General features: G+C 43.2%; 1 protein-coding gene across 4 annotated transcripts in view; it reads right to left on the bottom strand.

Moving 5' to 3' along the window:
* Nucleotides 1-12,590, bottom strand: part of tut4 (terminal uridylyl transferase 4) — a 121,147-nt gene extending 108,557 nt beyond the window's left edge. For 3 of the 4 annotated variants that reach the window (XM_070886858.1, XM_070886860.1, XM_070886861.1), the window contains exons 1-3: nt 12,510-12,590; nt 4,541-4,690; nt 2,610-3,371 (exon numbers count right to left, since the gene is read on the bottom strand). In XM_070886858.1, coding sequence (XP_070742959.1) covers nt 2,610-3,231 — 622 coding nt within the window. In that variant the 5' untranslated portion in view covers nt 3,232-3,371; nt 4,541-4,690; nt 12,510-12,590. The remainder of the gene's footprint in view (nt 1-2,609; nt 3,372-4,540; nt 4,691-12,509) is intronic. The other variant, XM_070886859.1, reaches the window with a different exon arrangement.
* Nucleotides 12,591-22,089: the final 9,499 nt, after the last annotated feature.

Raw genomic sequence — 22,089 nt, 5'->3', positions numbered from 1 at the left:
TGCAATCTGAAGACTAACAAAATAATGGATGGCTTGTGCTATTTTCAGTAAGCAAGGGTGTTTTATTTAATCCTGGGCAACACTACATTAGCAGATATGTGAGAATAAGATCACAATCTCGTTCACAGGGAGCAAGAGCTAGTTTATGAGTGGTCCTGAACACCAACACAAGAGTTACATTTGGTATAGCCACAAAATCATTAATGTTGCTAATGTTAATAGTCCGGTACAGAGCATTTCAATGCAGAGTAAAGCTCCTTCTACTTTGTCTCAGATGTATCTTCATCTGAACCTCAAAAGAAAAACCCTTCTGCATGAGCATCGTTACCATTTCCCATACCAACGATCCTTGTAGTCTCATTTTGCAAGTTTGTCAATACAGTGCTAAATTAAGGATTCACAACCACTAGAAACTGGGTTAAGGCAGTTCACTCATTTCACATATAAAAGTGGTCAGAGGGTCTATTAAGGAGGAGGAACTGAGGGAAATCTTTATTAGTCGGGAAATTGTGTTGGGGAAATTGATGGGATTGAAGGCCGATAAATCCCCAGGGCCTGATGGACTGCATCCCAGAGTACTTAAGGAGGTGGCCTTGGAAATAGCGGATGCATTGACAGTCATTTTCCAACATTCTATTGACTCTGGATCAGTTCCTATCGAGTGGAGGGTAGCCAATGTAACCCTACTTTTTAAAAAAGGAGGGAGAGAGAAAGCAGGGAATTATAGACCGGTCAGCCTGACCTCAGTAGTGGGTAAAATGATGGAATCAATTATTAAGGATGTCATAGCAGCGCATTTGGAAAATGGTGACATGATAGGTCCAAGTCAGCATGGATTTGTGAAAGGGAGATCATGCTTGACAAATCTTCTGGAAATTTTTGAGGATGTTTCCAATAAAGTGGACAAAGGAGTACCAGTTGATGTGGTATATTTGGACTTTCAGAAGGCTTTCGACAAGGTCCCACACAGGAGATTAATGTGCAAAGTTAAAGCACATGGGATTGGGGGTAGTGTGCTGACGTGGATTGAGAACTGGTTGTCAGACAGGAAGCAAAGAGTAGGAGTAAATGGGTACTTTTCGGAATGGCAGGCAGTGACTAGTGGGGTACCGCAGGGTTCTGTGCTGGGGCCCCAGCTGTTTACATTGTACATTAATGATTTAGACGAGGGGATTAAATGTAGTATCTCCAAATTTGCGGATGACACTAAGTTGGGTGGCAGTGTGAGCTGCGAGGAGGATGCTATGAGGCTACAGAGTGACTTGGATAGGTTAGGTGAGTGGGCAAATGCGTGGCAGATGAAGTATAATGTGGATAAATGTGAGGTTATCCACTTTGGTGGTAAAAACAGAGAGACAGACTATTATCTGAATTAGGAAAAGGGAAGGTGCAACGAGACCTGGGTGTCATGGTACATCAGTCATTGAAGGTTGGCATGCAGGTACAGCAGGCGGTTAAGAAAGCAAATGGCATGTTGGCCTTCATAGCGAGGGGATTTGAGTACAGGGGCAGGGAGGTGTTGCTACAGTTGTACAGGGCCTTGGTGAGGCCACACCTGGAGTATTGTGTACAGTTTTGGTCTCCTAACTTGAGGAAGGACATTCTTGCTATTGAGGGAGTGCAGCGAAGATTCACCAGACTGATTCCCGGGATGGTGGGACTGACCTATCAAGAAAGACTGGATCAACTGGGCTTGTATTCACTGGAGTTCAGAAGAGTGAGAGGGGACCTCATAGAAACGTTTAAAATTCTGACGGGTTTGGACAGGTTGGATGCAGGAAGAATGTTCCCAATGTTGGGGAAGTCCAGAACCAGGGGTCACAGTCTAAGGATAAGGGGTAAGCCATTTAGGACCGAGATGAGGAGAAACTTCTTCACCCAGAGAGTGGTGAACCTGTGGAATTCTCTGCCACAGGAAGTAGTTGAGGCCAATTCACTAAATATATTCAAAAGGGAGTTAGATGAAGTCCTTACTACTCGGGGGATCAAGGGGTATGGCGTGAAAGCAGGAAGTGGGTACTGAAGTTTCATGTTCAGCCATGAACTCATTGAATGGCGGTGCAGGCTAGAAGGGCTGAATGGCCTGCTCCTGCACCTATTTTCTATGTTTCTATGTTTCTATGATCCTTACAGTTAGAAACAAGACCCTTTGCATCCCTCAATCTGGTCTGAATTCAAACCCAGGTGTAAGAAGTGAAAGGACAGTGTGTTAATTGATGCACTTCCCAGTTCCCAAGTCCTGCATTTGAACAAGACTCTGACCACTGAACGCAATCTAAGGATACAGGTTAGTACACGTTAATATCCAAATATACTGCCATTGTTCCAAAGCAGTGATGCGAGTGAGCAATGAAATCATTTGCGTAGTGAAATATAAATAAGTATTTCACTGACCTATTTATACCATAAATGTATTTCGGGGGGGGGGGGGGGGAATTGTCATGGAAAACTACTGTGACATCAGATAATTGTGAAAGGAATATTTTCACAATGGACAGTGAAGCATCAATTTAAATTTAATTAGTAAGATGCCATCAATTATGCTATAAATTTTTGTAAATAACTACCTTTTTTTAATTGGAATATAATCCTAGAATAATCCACCTTACCAGGAACATCTGGCTTCTTTTCCACTTCTTCAACATCCTGCATGGTTTTACCAGGCAAAGTGCTGTCGTCACCATTTGTATGCACAGGAGACTTGTTTGGCTGTGCTGTACGCTCCATTTTCATCTCTTCCTTTGGTTTCACAGGTAAACAATCCTTTTCATTCACAGCCTTTATACCACTGCCATTGTGAGAGTTTATAAATTTCCCAAGAGCTTGCTGCTGTGTCTTAACTTGCTTGTGTTTCATTTTTTCAACTGACGCCATTCCACCTGATGCCCGGCTTCCTTGGCTGTGACCTTGATCATGTATATTCCGTGCTCCTGAATTCCTTGAGCTAGCCATACAGTTTGGCATGTCTTGTTTGCTACTCCTGCCTGATTTCACGTCTGCAGTTTTTTCAATGTTCTTTCTTTCTATTAGTTCTTCATTCCATTTTGACTTTTTGTTGTTCCAGTTTGAAACAGTTTTGCCACTGTCATGAGAAGTGCCCTCAATTAGATTTTTGGAAGGTTCAATGTCATTCTGCACAGTAACTTTCATGTCCTTACCTTCTCCATGAACAAGGCGGGGCGATTTCCCAGATTTGTGCACTTCATCCTGAATGTTTTGAACTTCTTCCATTATTACAGCACTCAGTATTCTTTCTTTTTGCCAAGAGCCAACTCTCTTCCTTCTTTTAAAAATTAAAATCTCAGTCAGTCACTTAATAACTGATTGATGCAGTTCTATAACCCAGGGAACAAGCAGCTTTTGCTGAATTCCTGTTAAAAACATAAAAACAAAACCTGTTAAGGATTGTAGTGAATACAGATGCTTGTATAGATGCACTCTTGTGTTAGTTAATCAGTCCAGTCAGAAAATGTTGAATTACATAAGCAGTAAAGATTGACTAGTCAATAGTCTTTAAAAATCATGTTATGAATTGGCATTTCATAACACACAACACAGCTACTGGAAGTAGGTCAGTCATCTTCAGATCTCGAAATCACAAAAAGTAGTAAAAAATTTTTTTACTTAAAATAAAACAAAACTGGTTCAGCTCACACCATCCATTTAATAGAGGGGATGACGGAGTATGGTCTAAAAGGCTTAAGGAGAATCACTCAACTAAGATTAAAAATAAACCCCATGAATTCCGAAACCAATAATAAAAATGATATTCAAAAGTAAATGTAAAAATTCTTTAAAAGGTGCCAGGTTATTATAGTGTATTTGGAGGAAATGAAAATACAACTGGTGTGGTGTTACAGAATATTTAGGCACCAACATGCAGCACAAAGGAGAGATGGAACATGCTCATAATTCTCAAACTATGACTTCTCAATCTGAGCCAGGATATTGTGTGAAGCTTGTGAAAGGGGGGGGGGGGGGGGGGGGGAAATCAGAGGAAGAATGATTTATGTTTTTATGCACCAGCCAGCAGTCAAATCATTATGGCTTTGGCAGAGGGTTGGGAGTGGATCACTTGTGCCCATCCTGTGGACAAATCGGATACATACTCTGGAGAGTATGAGGAGGGGAAGTACCTAAAAAGAACTATGAATTAGAACACAGCAATCCATCAACCAGATTATTCAATTTATAACTGTAAGAATGATCAAAATTCAGCTGTACCTTGTCAATCCAATCAAATTTTCCCCAAAACAAGAAACCTGAATAGTTTCTGTTTTGCAACTCATCTTGTGTATTCAACACCAGATTTGAGTAATAGTAACATGATCTGATTTCTGTTGCAGAATAGCCAAAGATAAACTACATTCAAAAAACGTACTTATACTGTGACTGCCGTGCATATGGGAGTCCGAACCAGATGTTTTATGGTTATGAAGTGAAAAACAATTGTGAATGTTTGTTTCAGACAGGTTAGATAGATCAGCAGACAGATTTTTTTTAAGTGGTTAAAGTTTGACTAGAATAGAATGAAACCTACCAGTTGTACTAAACCTGACTCAGATACATTTGAAGCAGCAAACGTTTTGTACTGTAGCTCCTCCCAGCAACTTTTCTGGGCTCAGGGTCAGCAAAATAATTCATTGTGATTACAGAGCCACAGGGCCACACATACCTCTACATGCCACCACTAGAATAAAATGGAGAGAGATGTTAAAATAATGTCTATGAACATCAGTGATTGAGCAAGTTTCATATTTAAAGGTGAGCAACTTTTAAGCATATGTTTAATGTTGGGTTATTCTTCATTTAGACACAGTTTAAATTAAATTCTGATCCAGCTGGTCCTACTTGGAGATGACAATGTAATGTTATGGTTTCTTCAACCACAGGAAATTCTACACTGAAATTTCAATCTCTGGCACTAAAGCATTTTTCTAAATTTTTCCTCATGCCTGATATCTACAAGATCCTAACATCAATCTTATTTTGAAGAAACCAAGCTGCAAGTACTGGTATCATCTGTCATGGTAAAAAAACACAGACCGATAAATAGGGTCAGACAATAATCATTTGTTAGTGCACAGCTACAATTGGTTCAGCCTACACATGTGCAAAATCACAGCACTGCAAGTCTTCCTGACAGCCTGCTTTAGATTAGGAACTCACCTTGTAGCCATAAAACTGCAACTTGCCACTCGCCACTCCACTATGTGCTGGAACATGGTGCAATTAAACTTTTACTTATCTTATTAAAAATTAAATCTCAAACAAATTCTTCACTCATCATCATCATAGGCAACCCCTCGAAATCGAGGATGACTTGCTTCCACTCTAAAAGTGAGTTCTCAGGTGACTGTACAGTCCAATACGGGAATTACAGTCTCTGTCACAGGTGGGACAAACAGTGGTTGAAGGAAAGGGTGGGTGGGGAGTCTGGTTTGCTGCATGCTCCTTCCACTGTCTGCGTTTGGTTTCTACATGCTCTTGGTGTTGAGACTCGAGGTGCTCAATGCTCTCCCGGATACTCTTCCTCCACTTAGAGCGGTCTTGGGCCAGGGACTCCCAGGTGTCGGTGGGGATGTTGCATTTTATCAGGGAGGCTTTGAGGGTGTCCTTGAAAAGTTTCCTCTGCTCACCTGGGGCTCGCTTGCCGTGTAGGAGTTCCGAGTAGAGCGCTTGCTTTGGGAGTCTCGTGTCGGGGATGCGAACAATGTGGCCTGCCCAACGGAGCTGGTCAAGTGTGATCAGTGCTTCGATGCTGGGGATGTTGGCCTGATCAAGAACACTGATGTCCCATCCCATTTTCATTCAAGCTCTCAGTTAATTGTGCCTTCAGCGATTGCTGCATAGCTCAGACACAGTCCCAACTTCTCTAGAACTAAAATTATTTTTACTTGCTATTAATGATTTAAAACAAATGGATGGAGGAGGATGTTTGTCAACATTTCAGTTGAAGACAAATGAAAGACCTTTAAAAGAATGCTGGACATGCAGGACAAATACATACCCAAGATCAACAAGCTCAGACTAAACAAGTGTCACCCTAAATCAAGTCACGTAGATACAATATAAAAGGGCAATCAGAGGGGCTAAGAGAGATCTAGCACAAAGCTTAGCTGCAGAGGCAAAATAGAAGAGTAAGAGATGCTTTCAACAATACAATAGCAAGAGGACTATCAGAGAAAAGGCAAATGGGCTTGAAACTGAATGCGCACAAGATGGTAAATATCCTGAATGATAACTTCCTCAGAGCATTCACAAGGGAAGACATAAGCAAGACCTCCTCCCCAAAAATTCAACACCAATATAAATGAAGCTGAATTCCTAGACAAGCTGAAAGGGCTTTAAGCAAATAAATCCCATGGGTTAGATTGCATTTATCTCGGAGTGTTGACAGAGATAAGCGAGGAGATTTGTGAGGCAAATGGGTGGACCTGGTACCCACATTCAAAAATGTTGACAAAATAGACACAGGCAACTACAAACCCATTAGTCTTTATTGATTTTTGTTGATGTGGGTGGCACCGGCAAGACAGGCATTTATTGCCCATCCCTAGTTGCCCTTGAGAAGGTGGTGGTGATTGGCCTTCGATTAACAGAAGTACATTTGAACATTACTAAGTTGTTGTACAGAAAAATAGCAGTCAACAAGGCTTAAAATAGGGAGATCCTGTCTGACTAATCTCCTTCATTTCTTTGAGGAAGTGACAACCTTAGTCAATTATGGTAAACCCTATGACAATGTATACTTAGACATGCAAAGTTCCACCCTAAAGATTACTAATTAACCTCAAAGATGTGGGGATTCAGGAAGAAATAACTGGCTGAAGGATAGAATTTAACTAATCCAAGATAGACTGGAATAAAAGTAATATATGCAATCAAAGTAGGGTATGTTTTTGTAAATGTATCTAGGATTGCTTCCTGAATCAGTATGTTTTAGTTCAACAAGGAAAGAAGCATTACTTGATTTCGTTCTGGGAAACAAAGTGGAGCAAGAAACTTGTATGAGAACAACTGGGAAACAGCAACCACAACATAGTTATGTCCAATACAAGAATAAAAAACAATAATAATGAGTCAAAGATAAGGATGCTGGACTGGAAGGCGGCAAAATTCAGCGGGTTAAGGAGGAATCACCCCAAATTAACTGGGCAGAAAAGTTAGCAAATAGATTGGCAGATAAGCAATGGGAAATCGTTAACTATGAGATGTATGGAGTGTAAAATATACATTCCTCTAGGGTGAAAAGGGAGAGCATCAAAGAATAGAGTTGTATGGATAAGTAGAGAGAAAGAAAACTAAAGTGAAACTTAAACGGGAAGCTAATGAAAAAGTTAAGACTAACAATAATTGTGAGGACTACAGAAAACATAGTAAGGGAGATTAAAAGGGCTAAAAGCTAACAGATAATATGGAAGTAGATAGTCAAGGTTTTGCTAAACATACAAGAACCAAAAGAATAGTTAAAGAGGGGGAATGACTAGTCATGGATGGAGGGCATCTAACTGTGGAGTTCCAAGATATAGCAGAGATATTAAATAGATAATTAGCATTGTTTTTTTACAAATGATGGCGGAAGTGAGAATGTAAGTATACCAGAGAAGGATATGAAATAATCATCGGTGATAACTGTCGAAAAGGAATGATTCTAAAAACAATTAGCAGAACAGAAGGTGGATAAGCCACTGAGCCCAGATAGTATGTACCCTTTTCTTCTTATGTGGCTTGGTGTCAAATTTATTTGTTTTGTCTTATAACACTGCTTGAAGCGCCTTGGGACGTTTTACTATGTTCAAGGTGCTAAGGAACTCCTTCTCGGCAAACGAGCCAAAGGTGGGCAGAGGAAACGTTACAAGGACACCTTCAAAGCCTTTCTGATAAAGTGCAACATCCCCACTGACACCTGGGAGTCCCTGGCCAAAGACCGCCCTAAGTAGAGAAAGTGCATCCGGGAGGGTGCTGAGCACCTCGAGTCTCATCGCCGAGAGCATGCAGAAACCAAGTGTAGGCAGTGGAAAGAGAGTGCAGCAAACCTGTCCCACCCACCCGTTCCCTCAACAACTATCTGTCCCACCTGTGACAGGGACTGTTCAGCCAGCTAAGGACTCATTTTTAGAGTGGAAGCAAGTCTTCCTCGATTCCGAGGGACTGCCTATGATATGAAGCAGCGCCTTTGGACGTTTTATTATGTTAAAGGCACTATATAAATAAAAGTTGTTGTTGTTGTAGAGTGCTGAAGGAAGTCAAGTGATGATAATGGAGGGTCTAGCCACAATTTTTTTAATCCATAAATATGCAAATTTTAATGTTGGACTGAACAGCAGCAAATGTAACACCTTTGTTAAAGAAGGCAGAGAAGGATGCATCGGTTAATGAAGGACAGTCAACATGGATTTGTTAACAGCAAGCTTAGTCGTTTCTTTTGAAGAAGTTACCGATTCGACAGATAAAGGCAATGCAGTAGATGTAGTTTATTTGGATTTTCAGAAGGCGTTCGATAAGGTGCAACACAAGAGGCTTGTCAGAAGAATTCAGGTGTATTGTACAAGAGGAAATGTAGCAGCATGAACGGAGAGTTGACTGTTGAACATGGTACAAAGAGTTAGGGTAACTGGGTGTTACTCAGATTGGAGAAGGGCTGGAAGCGGTGCGCCCCAGGGGTCAATTATTATTTAGTATATGCAGAGTCAGCATATCATTTCAATCATATTAGGGCATTGTCATCACCAGCATGCATAACATGTAGGTCACCAGATAATTTAGTTAGTGAGCATGATTCAGCGTGAGACTATGGTTTGTATTTGATGTTGCATGAAGGCCCCATTGGTGAAGATTTGAGGTACCCTGTCTCTCTCTCGTTCAAAAGCAGTTGAGAAGTACCCAAATACAATATGGCCAATTGAATCTTAGCTGACTGTCAATAGGTAGATGACATGGTTATCTATGAGTATCTGCCGTCATCTCTTTATTCCAGCAAGTTGATAAGGAAAAGTCAAAAGAATCAGGAAAGATTGACCTATAATGGGTATCTCGAAAAGGGCCATTCTGTTAATGGATAGAACAAATCAGAATGAATTGCAACATGATTTTGTCATGAAATCTATTCACCAATTTTGCTACTGCATCTGGATGAAGATGTGGAGGGGCTTTATTGTATAGGATTAGCAACCATGTGAGGGAGTACGGTGGAATGTGTCTGACACAAAACGCCTAATAGCATGTAGTTGAGGATCCACCAGTGTAGTGTACAGGTAACCAAGCCCAAACAGGAGGACAATATTCCCCATCTGTACAGCAGAGTGCAAGAGGAGCGTAAAGTAGAAGCATTTGCTCCCCTGGCTGAGCCAGAACATTTGGCGATAAGGTTATTTTGGGTTTTGACTTTCTCAAATTTTAAGTAAACGTTTTTTTGTAAATTAATGTCCGCTTGAGGCTGAGTATCATGCTTAAGATGACAACCATTTAGGATACTAGCGAGTTCACGAGTGGCATTGGCATTTTGCAACTGAGAGAGGACGCAGTCTTTGTGGTACTTGGTTGAAGATGCCATTTCAGGCAATTCTCCAGCTTAATTTCCATATGACGCTGAGGGGGTCAGGGGTCACTGCAGGGCCGAAATTTGTTCCCTGTGTATATAGTAATCAGGACTTGGGTACATGGAACTCTTCCCACCATTTAGTCAGAATCGTTGGATTCATGCACCATTCCAGACAACAGGGGCCAGAGCGCCAGCTATGAATACTGAATTTATTGTCCTTGAACATGTTGTCGCCTCCCAAATCCGTGCTCATCTTTCCCGCAATTCCATGTTTTAATCCCTCCAATCCGGTTTCCGTGCCTGCCACAGTACCAAAACGGCTCTCATCAAAGTCACAAATGACATCCTTTGTGACTGTGACAAGGCAACTAACCCTCCTCGTCCTTCTTGACTTGTCTGCAGCCTTTGACACGGTTGACCACTATCCTTCTCAAACGCTTCTCCACTGTCGTCCTGCTGGGTGGGACTGCATTTGCCTGGTTCCATTCTTATCCATCTAATCGAAGCCAGAGAATCACCTGCAACGGCTTCTCTTCCCGCCCCCGCATCATTACTTCTGGTGTCCCCCAAGGATCTATCCTTGGCCCCCTCCTATTTCTCATCTACATGCTGCCCTTTGGTGACATTATCTGGAAACACAGCGTCAGTTTCCACATGTACGCTGATGACACCCAGCTCTACCTCACTACCACTTCTCTCGACCCCTCCACGGTCTCTAAATTGTCAGACTGCTTGTCCGACATCCAGTTCTGGATGAGCAGAAATTTTCTCCAATTAAATATTGGGAAGACCGAAGCCATTGTTTTCGGTCCCCGCCACAAACTCCATTCCCTAGCCACTGACTACATCCCTCTCCCCAACTTCTGTCGGAGGTTGGGAATATTAGGTAGGCCACAGTGGGAGTACGGTTCAGCCCTTATAGAAAAGAACATTAAAGCTATAATGTAAATTCAACAGAATGATGTCAGGATGGGAGAGATTGGAGATACTAGAACTATTTCAACTGAAGCAGAGAAGGTTAAATAAGAGGTTTCTGAAATTCTGAGTGTGAATAGGGAAAAACTGTTTCTTCGAGTTGGGGATTCAGTAGCAATTTAACATTGTCACCAAGCGAGTTCGGAGAAAGGTTAGAATAAATGTCTTTACAGAGAGAGTTGTTAAAAAGAGTGGAATGCTTTGTCACAGGGAGTGGCTAAGGTAAAGACAATTGCTTCTTTTAATGGAAAATTGGATAAATACTTGAATGTGGGTAGGAATTGAATATTTGTAAAAGGGTCATGGAGAGAGCTTGAGGCAGGGGGATTCATTTTGGATTGCTCTAGCATAGAGCTAGCACATGCAGAAGGGGCCAAATGGCATCATTCTATATTGCAAACAAGGTTCTATGTAGAGAGACTGGGCAAGCCAAATAATACTGTTGTGAAAACAATGTACTGGAACTTATTTTCCTTTTTTGCCAATTTTCTCCCCTTTCCGTTTGCCAGAGTATCCGTTTCAATCATCCTCCCGTATTGCAGTACAATAATCATCATTCATATGCAAGCCTTGACAGTGAGTGAGGTTCTTGAACTGCAGAAAGTATCAGATGTTCATAAACATAGTGTGCACGTATGACAAAGTGATAAAGCTCATTGTGATTAGTTGACATTGAATATTAGAGGTGCTAATAACTTGGGTGTTCACTTTAGATTGCTCAACAAATACCATGCAGTTTAGTCAGCTCAATCCATGTTTTGCATATTTCATTTCAAGCATGTCACAACTGCAGTGCATTCACATATTTGCTGTAAATAAGACAATGATTAAAAAGACATAAAGGCCATCTTCTCTCTTCCCTGACACACCTAAAGTGACTTTAAAAAAGATACACACACACACACTTTTATCCTTGGATTGGTGCTAATTTCAGAAGGAACAAAGATTACTAGTGTATGTAAATACACCAAGATTACAGAATTGATTTTTGTGGAGAAAAATTGGATATTGCAAGAGATGGTGCCAGAAATAAAACACTTAAAAAAAAAAAACTCATATGTCTTACTCTGTGAATGGCAAGGGAAGAAGGGGTGGGATAACAAATTTCCACTGTAAATTATTAAAATCAGATATTTTAATTAAATATAGTTTATTGTTGATCATTTGTGGCAACTACAATATAATGTTTTTTACTGGAATGTACAAATTACAGTATTGACGCCAAACAAGGTATAGGTGTACATTTACAAATGGGACTGCTATATTTGGAGACTTCTATCCAGAGTAGATCTAGCACATAAGCGATCGTCAGATATATTTATAAAGACCCCGCATCTTTATTCATTTTCCAATAGGCTCACTGATGTCGCCGATTTAAATGGGATTTCGTAGTTTTCCCCCTTTTAATAAATACTAATATCCAATTTAAAAGTATCAAGTACAATTTTAAATAATTACTATAGGACTCATCTGACCAACAAAAGACGCGGGGACACAAACATCAGAAAATATTCAAATAGGGGTTCCTTATAATGGAAGCAAGTTGTGCACAAAAATAAATACAATGCAGCCTCTATCCAAGTAAACATACACACACAGACGAGTAGGACTAATAATATCGTGTACAGCGGTAATACAGGCAGGAAGAGATCCCATCAAATGGCCAAAGTACAACCTCTGGCCCATTAACACTTGTGGCTCACTGGCTGGTTGCGGCGCCCTTAGATCAGTGAGACAAATGCTCGGGTTAAACGCTCTCGCTTTCTCCCGGGGATGCCGATAAAGTGAGAGTCAATACCGATTCTACCCACCCCCCCTCCCTCCGTCCAGCGCTTTAAACCTGTCAATGGCCTAAAAAAAACAGACCAAAACGAAAGCGCCGAAATCCCTGTCGACGAGCAGCACATTACATGGTTATTATTTTTTTTAATAGATACATATTTATACACAATGTATTATCGTTTTCCAGACCCGGGGCCCAGACTCTTACCGGCAGGCTCAGCCAGCGCTCCCCAGCGGGTCCCACCATCTATTTATTGGTAAAAGCTCCCGACCACCAGCAGGCCGTCCACAAAACAAAACTGCAGCGCGCAGGCGCAGCGACGCCTTCCGGTGGCGTCACAGTCGGAGGTTCGATTTCCCCCCCTTCCTTCAAAAGAAAACTACAAATCCCGAGAGCCCCCGCGGCACAGGGGGCCGCGCGTGCGCGCTGGGTGGGCCGGTGATTTCAGCAGCGCAGGAGAATGCTGCAGATGCCAGTAGTGGGACAGCCCTCGGGAGACACCCGGAGTGCGCGCTCCTGGTCTCCATCCAGCATCCCCAGCTGCAAAGTGCGCCTGTGAGGTGAGAACATGTCCCTCCCGCTGTCAAAGACTCTACTGACGGGCACCCACTCACTCCACATCTGTGTTCAAACATAAATAATGGCCACTTAGGTGAGCTCCTGCTGTGGAGGCAACCGACCCCAGCAACAGAGGTGGGAGAAATTTAGCGGAAAGAAAGGTAAAACAGTGATCCATTCGGGTTCTCTACTATTCAACTTTCCACATATCAAGAAAGTTAAAGTGTTGTGTATGTAATGACTCGATAGACTGAATACTGTAAACTAACACAGGTACAAACCTGGCTCTACATTATTAGGTCCCAAAGTGATTACATTACATTATGGCTTGCCTTTTATACCTGGGCTGCACACACGTGCGTACAGCCCAATGACCCCCAACAGTGGCGCCACCTGGTGGCTTGTAACCCCAAACATACATACATGACAATATCCCCCTTTAAGATATTAGTAACAGTCTTTTTACAAATTGAGACAGTCCGGGGCTTTCCGCTCCGAGTTGATCGTTTCAGTTCAACTCCAGCCTTGGGCGAGCGTTCTGAGTCTGTTATGACTGGGGGTTGGGTAGCCTGACCATGTCAGGGATTGAAAGTCCAGATTCATTGATGACAGCTGAGTCCTCTGATGGCTGAGAGTAGGTTGGTTGGTCACTAATTGTGTCTTCCTCAGACTGTTCCGGTTCATCCGTGTGCCGCAGCTATATCTGATCAACATGTTTCCTGCATGCTTACCCATTCTTGAGCTTGACGATAAACCTTCTGTTACCCTCCTTGGCCATAACAATACCGGCGATCCACTTGGGACCTTGACCATAATTTAGTATATAAACAGGATCGTTAACAGAAATGTCACGTGACACAGCAGCACGATCATAGAAACATAGAAAATATGTGCAGGAGTAGACCATTCGGCCCTTCGAGCCTGCACCACCATTCAATAAGATCACGGCTGATCATTCACCTCAGTACCCCTTTCCCGTTTTCTCTCCATACGTCGTGATCTCTTTAGCCGTAAGGGCCATATCCAACTCTCTCTTGAATATATCTAACGAACTGGCATCAACAACTCTCTGCGGTAGAGAATTCCACTGGTTAACAACTCTCTGAGTGAAGAATTTTCTCCTCATCTCGGTCCTAAATGGCTTACTCCTTATCCTTAGACTGTGACCCCTGGTTCTGGACACCCCCAACATTGGGAACATTCTTTCTGCATCTAACCTGTCCAGTCCCATCAGAATGTTGTATGTTTCTATGAGATCCCCTCTCATTCTTCTAAACTCCAGTGAATACAGGCCCAGTCGATCCAGTCTCTCCTCATATGTCAGTCCGGCCATCCCGGGAATCAGTCTGGTGAACCTTCACTGTACTCCCTCAATAGCAAGAACGTCCTTCCTCAGATTAGGAGACCAAAACTGAACACAATATTCCAGGTGAGGCCTCACCAAGGCTCTGTACAGCTGCAGCAAGACCTCCCTGCTCCCATATTCAAATCCCCTCTCTATGAAGGCCAACATGCTATTTGCCGCCTTCACCGCCTGCTGCACCTGCATGCCAACCTTCAATGACTGATGTACCATGACACCCAGGTCTCGTTGCAACTCCCCTTTTTCTAATCTGTCACCATTCAGATAATATTCTGCCTTCGTATTTTTGCCACCAAACTAGATAACCTCACATTTATCCACATTATACTGCATCTGCCATTCATTTGCCCACTCACCTAACCTGTCCAAGTTACCCTGCAGCCTCTTAGCATCCTCCTCACAGCTCACACCGCCACCCAGCTTAGTGTCATCTGCAAACTTGGAGATATTATTCTCAATTCCTTCATCTAAATCATTGATGTATATTGTAAATAGCTGGGGTCCCAGCGCTGAGCCCTGCGGCACCCCAACCCCACTAGTCATTGCCTGCCATTTTGAAAAGGACCACTTACCCTCAGCTCTCGGCTCTTTCCGCCCCCCCCCCCCACCCAGGACGTGCACCCTCTGCCCCTGGCTCCCACTCACACACACCGCCGCCCCACTGGACACTCACCCTCAGCCCCCAGCTTCCTCCCCCAGGACACACACCCTCAACCCCCGGCTCTCCCTCTCTCTGTCTCACCCCCGGGACAAACACCCTCAGCCCCCAGCACCCAATCTCTCCCTCTCCCCTGGGACACTCACCCTCAGCCTCAGCCCCCGGCTCCCTCCCCCTGGACGCTCACCCTCTGTGTTTCACCTCCGGGACAGACACCCTCAGCCCCCAATCTTTTCCTCTCCACCGGGACACTCCCCCTCAGCTCCCTCTCTTCCCCAGGGACACTCACCCGCAGCCCCCGGCTCTCTTTCTCCCTCACCTGGGGCACTCACCCTCAGCTCCCCTCCACTCCCCGGACACTCACCCTCTGCCCCCGGCTCTTCCTCTCTTCAGGGAAACTCACCCTCAGCCCTCAGCTCCCTCTCCCCCTGGGACACTCACCCTCTGCCTCCAGCTCTCCCTCTCTCTCCTGGGAAACTCATGATACCACTGCTGACTTTGAGGTCTGTATTCAACATGATCGTTCAAGTCAGGGTGGACAAAAGAGAGCTTGGTCTTGAGACCTCTCTTCATCAATAGTTCAGCAGAGGGGACCCCGGTAAGTGTTTGGGGACTTGTCCTGTAACTAAGCAGTATGCATGAAAGCGAGTCTACAGTGAACCTTGAGTTACACGTTTCATATTCTGCTTGATGGTTTGGACAGCACGCTCTGCTTGACCATTAGATGCGGGTTTGAATGGTGCTGACCTCACATGTTTGATACCATTGAGTTTCATACATAGAAACGTAGAAACATAGAAAATAGATGCAGGAGTAGGCCATTCGGCCCTTCGAGCCTGCACCGCCATTCAATGAGTTCATGGCTGAACATGCAACTTCAGTACCCCATTCCTGCTTTCTCGCCACACCCCTTGATCCCCCTAGGAGTAAGGACTACATCTAACTCCTTTTTGAATATATTTAGTGAATTGGCCTCAACAACTTTATGTGGTAGAGAATTCCACAGGTTCACCACTCTCTGGGTGAAAAAGTTTCTCCTCATCTCGGTCCTAAATGGCTTACCCCTTATCCTTAGACTGTGACCCCTGGTTCTGGACTTCCCCAACATTGGGAACATTCTTCCTGCATCTAACCTATCGAAACCCATCAGAATTTTAAATGTTTCTATGAGATTCATCATTCTTCTGAACTCCAGTGAATACAAGCCCAGTTGATCCAGTCTTTCTTGATAGGTCAGTCCCACCATCCCGGGAATCAGTCTGGTGAATCTTCGCTGCACTCCCTCAATAGCAAGAATGTCCTTCCTCAAGTTAGGAGACCAAAACTGTACACAATACTCCAGGTGTGGCCTCACCAAGGCCCTGTACAACTGTAGTAACACCTCCCTGCCCCTGTATTCAAATCCCCTCGCTATGAAGGCCAACATGCCATTTGCTTTCTTAACCGCCTGCTGTACCTGCATGCCAACCTTCAATGACTGATGTACGATGACACCCAGGTCTCGTTGCACCGCCCCTTTTCCTAATCTGTCACCATTCAGATAATAGTCTGTCTCTCTGTTTTTACCACCAAAGTGGATAACCTCACATTTATCCACATTATACTTCATCTGCCATGCATTTGCCCACTCACCTAACCTATCCAAATCACTCTGCAGCCTCATAGCATCCTCCTCGCAGCTCACACTGCCACCCAACTTAGTGTCATCCGCAAATTTAGAGATACTACATTTAATCCCCTCGTCTAAATCATTAATGTACAATGTAAACAGCTGGGGCCCCAGCACAGAACCTTGCGGTACCCCACTAGTCACTGCCTGCCATTCTGAAAAGTACCCATTTACTCCTACTCTTTGCTTCCTGTCTGCCAACCAGTTCTCAATCCACGTCAGCACACTACCCCCAATCCCATGTGCTTTAACTTTGCACATTAATCTCTTGTGTGGGACCTTGTCAAAAGCCTTCTGAAAGTCCAAATACACCACATCAACTGGTTCTCCCTTGTCCACTCAACTGGAAACATCCTCAAAAAATTCCAGAAGATTTGTCAAGCATGATTTCCCTTTCACAAATCCATGCTGACTTGGACCTATCATGTCACCTCTTTCCAAATGCGCTGCTATGATATCCTTAATAATTGATTCCATCATTTTACCCACTACCGATGTCAGGCTGACCGATCTATAATTCCCCGTTTTCTCTCCCTCCTTTTTAAAAAATGGGGTTACATTGGCTACCCTGCATTCCATAGGAACTGATCCAGAGTCTATGGAATGTTGGAAAATGACTGTCAATGCATCCGCTATTTCCAAGGCCACCTCCTTAAGTACTCTGGGATTCAGTCCATCAGGCCCTGGGGATTTATCGGCCTTCAATCCCATCAATTTCCCCAACACAATTTCCCGACTAATTAGGATTTCCCTCAGTTCATCCTCCTTACTAGATCCTCTGACCCCTTTTATATCCGGAAGGTTGTTTGTGTCCTCCTTAGTGAAAACCGAACCAAAGTACTTGTTCAATTGGTCTGCCATTTCTTTGTTCCCCGTTATGACTTCCCCTGATTCTGACTGCAGGGGACCTACGTTTGTCTTTACTAACCTTTTTCTCTTTACATATCTATTGAAACTTTTGCAATCCGTCTTAATGTTCTCTGCAAGCTTCCTCTCTTACTCTATTTTCCCTGCCCTAATCAAACCCTTTGTCCTCCTCTGCTGAGTTTACATTTCTCCCAGTCCCTGGGTTCACTGCTATTTCTGGCCAATTTGTATGCCAATTCCTTGGCTTTAATACTAACCCTGATTTCCCTTGATAGCCACGGTTGAGCCACCTTCCCTTTTTTATTTTTACGACAGACAGGAATGTACAATTGTTGTAGTTCATCCATGCGGTCTCTAAATGCCTGTCACTCTTTCCCAAGGGGCCTCGCACAACGAGATTGCTAATTAATCCTCTCTCATTACACAACACCCAGTCTAAGATGGCCTCCCCCCTAGTTGGTTCCATGATATATTGGTCTAGAAAACCATCCCTTATGCACTCCAGGAAATCCTCCTCTACCGTATTGCTTCCAGTTTGGTTAGCCCAATATATATGCATATTAAAGTCACCCATGATAACTGCTGCACCTTTATTGCATGCACCCATAATTTCCTGTTTGATGCCCTCCCCAACATCACTACTACTGTGAACTCTTGAAACTCCAGACTAGTGAAGCAAGGTCCGTTGTCGCTTTCAACGATGTCGGGCAGACCATGAATGGCAAATATGACACGAAGGCTCTCAATGGCAGCTGTGGATGTGCTGGATGACGTGATTATGCACTCTATCCACTTGGAATACGCATCCGCCACAACTAAAAACATCTTTCCCAGGAAGGGACCTGCAAAGTCGATGTGGATCGTGGACCATGGTTTAGATCTGGGAAACAAAGGTCTGACTGTAATATGTGGGGTAATTTTCACCTCTACTGCTTGAATGGTAATCTGATGGAGCAGATTGCCTGCCTGTTGTAGTACCCACCCAATTTTCATCAAATTGAAATAATTTGGACATTTGTTGCCGGAGCCCCTCAGGAATTATCCTCGGCCCAATCATCATCAGCTGTTACATCAATGACCATCCCTCCGTCATTAGGTCAGGAGTGGGGTTATTCGTCAATGTTCAGCTCCATTCACAAATCCTTTGATAATGGAGCAGCCCATGCTAGCAATGCAGCAGGACCTGGGCAACATCTAGCCTTGGGCTGAAAAGTGGAAGGTAACATTTGTGCTACATAAGAGCCAGGCAATTACTATTTTCTACAAGATAAAGTCCAACCATCTCCTCCTTCAAAGGCACCACCATTGCCAGGTTCCCCACCATCAACATCCTGTTGGTCACCATTGACTAAAGGTTAAGAATCCCGCAATAAGTGCCTTACCTCCGGACTGCTCAAAAAACTCTCCAACGTTTACAAGGCTCAAGTCAGGAGTGCTGATGGAATACTCACCATGTGCCTGGATGGGTGAAACCGCAACAATACTAAAGAAGCTCGATAACATCCAGGACAGAGCATTCATTATTCATTTCTTATATCATTGGTGCTTTGTGGCTGTAGCATGTACTATCTACAGGATGGACTGGAGCAACTCACCAAGTACCTTTCAATCCCATGATCTCTAACACCAAGAAGGACAAGAATGGTAATTTCAGGGGAACACTGTCAGCTCTAAGTCCCCCTGCAAGTCACACACCATCCTCTCGCTCATATATCATTGTTCCTTCATTATTGCTGAGTCGAAATGCCTAGTTAACAGCATTTTTGGAGTACCATTACCACAGCGGTTCAAGTAGAGGATTCACACCACCTTCCCATGGTAACTAGGGATAGGGAATAAATGCAATTTTTCCAATGTCATTCACATTCCTTGAAAAAAAAATTAAGAAAATGATTTTACCAGAACAGCATAACAAGAAGGGCATCTTCCTTGAGAATCTCTATACCAGCTGGAAAGTTTATGTTTTTTTACAAAAATGTCAGATAAATTTAAGATGACTATATCATTTACATCTATAAAAAAAGACGAGTATTGTGAATAGATTCACAGATTTTTGGCTTCTTCCTGCAATATCACAAACTAACAAAATATAATTATTTTTTCTAAACAAATGTGGGATTGAATACAAAGCTTTGAGTTATAGCGGACAAACATTATAAATCTATTAGAGAAGATATTTATCCAATAGATGGATCCAACTGAATAGAGTAAAGCAACAAAGTCACAAATGCATTGTGATACTAAGTCTGACTTTGATAAATATTGTATCCAACATTTCATAACATGTTTCATGTTTACAGCATAGATATAAATAGTAAAAAAATATATATTTTTAGGTTAAAGTAGACAAAATGAACAAAAATCAGACATAAAAATGGAAAATGCTGGAAATACACAGGTCAGGCAGCATCTGTGGGGAGAGAAACAAAGTTAATATTTCAAGTCGATGACCTTTCATCAGAATTGGAAAATGTTACACATGTAACAGGTTTTAAGTAAGTACATAAGGCAGGGAAAAGGGGTATGGGAGGAAAGAACAAAAGGGTAGGTCTGTGATATGATGGAAGGCAGGAGAGATTAAATGACGAAAGGAATGCTGGTGCAAGGCAAAAGGGATGGTAACGGGATAAGTAAAGTAACAAAAGATGGGTCTAGAAGAGGTGTAAATGGGAAAAGCAGAATTAGCACCTGCTGTCCAAAAAAATGGGGGGGGGGGGGCAGAGGTTATGATCTGAAATTGTTGAACTCAGGGTTGAGTCCGGAAGGCTGTAAGAACGACTAAAAAAAATGATTAAGAAAGAGAAGATAGACTATGAAAGTAAACTAGCACAAAAAATACAAACAGATAGCAAGAGTTTCGATAAAAAGGAAAAGAGTGGCGAAAGTAAATGTTGGTCCCTTAGAGGACGAGATCAGGGAATTAGTAATGGGGAACATGGAGATGGCAGAAACTTAACACAATCACAATCACTAAGGAGGTGGTATTCAGTAAGATAATGGAACTAAGGGCAGATAAATCTCCTGGACCTGATGGCTTGCATCCTAGGGTCTTAAGAGAAGTAGCGGCAGGGATTGTGGATGCAATGGTTGTAATTTACCAAAATTCCCTGGATTCTGGAGAGGTCCCAGCAGACTAGAAAACTGCAAATGTAACACCCCTATTTAAAAAAAGAGGCAGACAAAAAGCAGGAAACTATAGACCAGTTAGCCTAACATCTGTGGTTGGGAAAATATTGGAGCCCATTATTAAAGAAATAGTAGCAGGACATTTGGAAAAGCAAAATTCGGTCAGGCAGAGTCAGCATGGATTTATGAAGGGAAGTCATGTTTGACAAATTTGCTGGAGTTCTTTGAGGATATAACAGGGTGGATAAAGGGGAACCAGTGGATGTGGTGTATTTGGACTTCCAGAAGGCATTTGACAAGGTGCCACATAAAAGGTTACTGCTCAAGATAAAAGTTTAAGAGGTTGGGGGTAATATATTAGCATGGATAGAAGATTGGCTAACTAACAGAGAACAGAAAGTCGGGATAAATGGTTCATTCTCTGGTTGGCAACCAGTAACTAGTGGGGTGCCGCAGGGATCTGTGCTGGGACCCCAACTATTTACAATCTATAGTAACGACTTGGAAGAAGGGATTGAGTGTAACATAGCCAAGGTTGCTGATGATACAAAGATGGGAGGAAAAGCATTGTGTGAGGAGGACACAAAAAATCTGCAGAAGGACATAGACAGGCTAAGTGAGTGGGCAAAAATTTGGCAGATGGAGTATAATGTTGGAAAGTGTGAGGTCATGCACTTTTGCAGAAAAAAAATCAAAGAGCAAGTTATTATTTAAATGGAGAAAAATTGTAAAGTGCTGCAGTACAGCGGGACCCGGGGGTACTTGTGCACGAAACACAAAAGGATAGTGTTGTCTATGGAGAAAGTCAGACTGAACACTGAGCTCAAAGTAAAGTGTGACCGTAGTCTTTTATTGCAAGTCTCCAGAGTGCCTCTCCAACCCGTGAAGCCTCCTTAAATACCTGTGCTCCCAAGGGATTATGGGATCCCTTGGGACTCCAGGGGCTGAGCCGTCTGGTGGCTGTACAGAGTAAATACAAGTCCACATATATAACAACACTGCCCCCCGCCACCGCCTCCCGCCCCAAAGTCAATAGTGTAACTATTTACAATGTGAGTCGATCTGGGGCCCTTCTTGCCCTGATTGATCATCTCGGTGTGAAAGCTGGTGTTGTTGAATCATTTGTTGGGTCCTCGCTGGGCTGCTGTGCAGCTGGCCTTGCTGGCTGCCTGGTGTGTTGGGCCCTGCTGGGCTGCTGTGGATGATGGGTTCTGCTTCGTGGTCAACCGTGGTGCCAGTTGCCACTGGTGTGTATGTTGGGAGATCAAAAAAGGTAGGGTCCAAGGTGGGTTGCTCAGGATAGTCCGTGAATCTGAATTTGATTTGGTCCAAGTGTTTCCGGTGAATGAGTCCATTTGAAAGGTTAACCTGAAACATTCTGCTCCCCTCTTTGGCCACGACAGTGCCGGGAAGCCACTTGGCACTTTGTCCATAATTTAATACAAATACAGGATCATTGATTTCAATCTCGGGTGACACATTTGCGCTATCATGGTATGCACTTTGGTGAAGCCGCCTGCACTCTACCTGTTCACGTAGATCAGGG

The sequence above is a fragment of the Pristiophorus japonicus genome, chromosome 8, assembly GCF_044704955.1.
Source record: "Pristiophorus japonicus isolate sPriJap1 chromosome 8, sPriJap1.hap1, whole genome shotgun sequence".
Lineage (NCBI taxonomy): Eukaryota > Metazoa > Chordata > Chondrichthyes > Pristiophoridae > Pristiophorus > Pristiophorus japonicus.
Note: the sequence above shows the minus strand (reverse complement) of the source record. Positions and strands in the feature narration are given on the sequence as shown.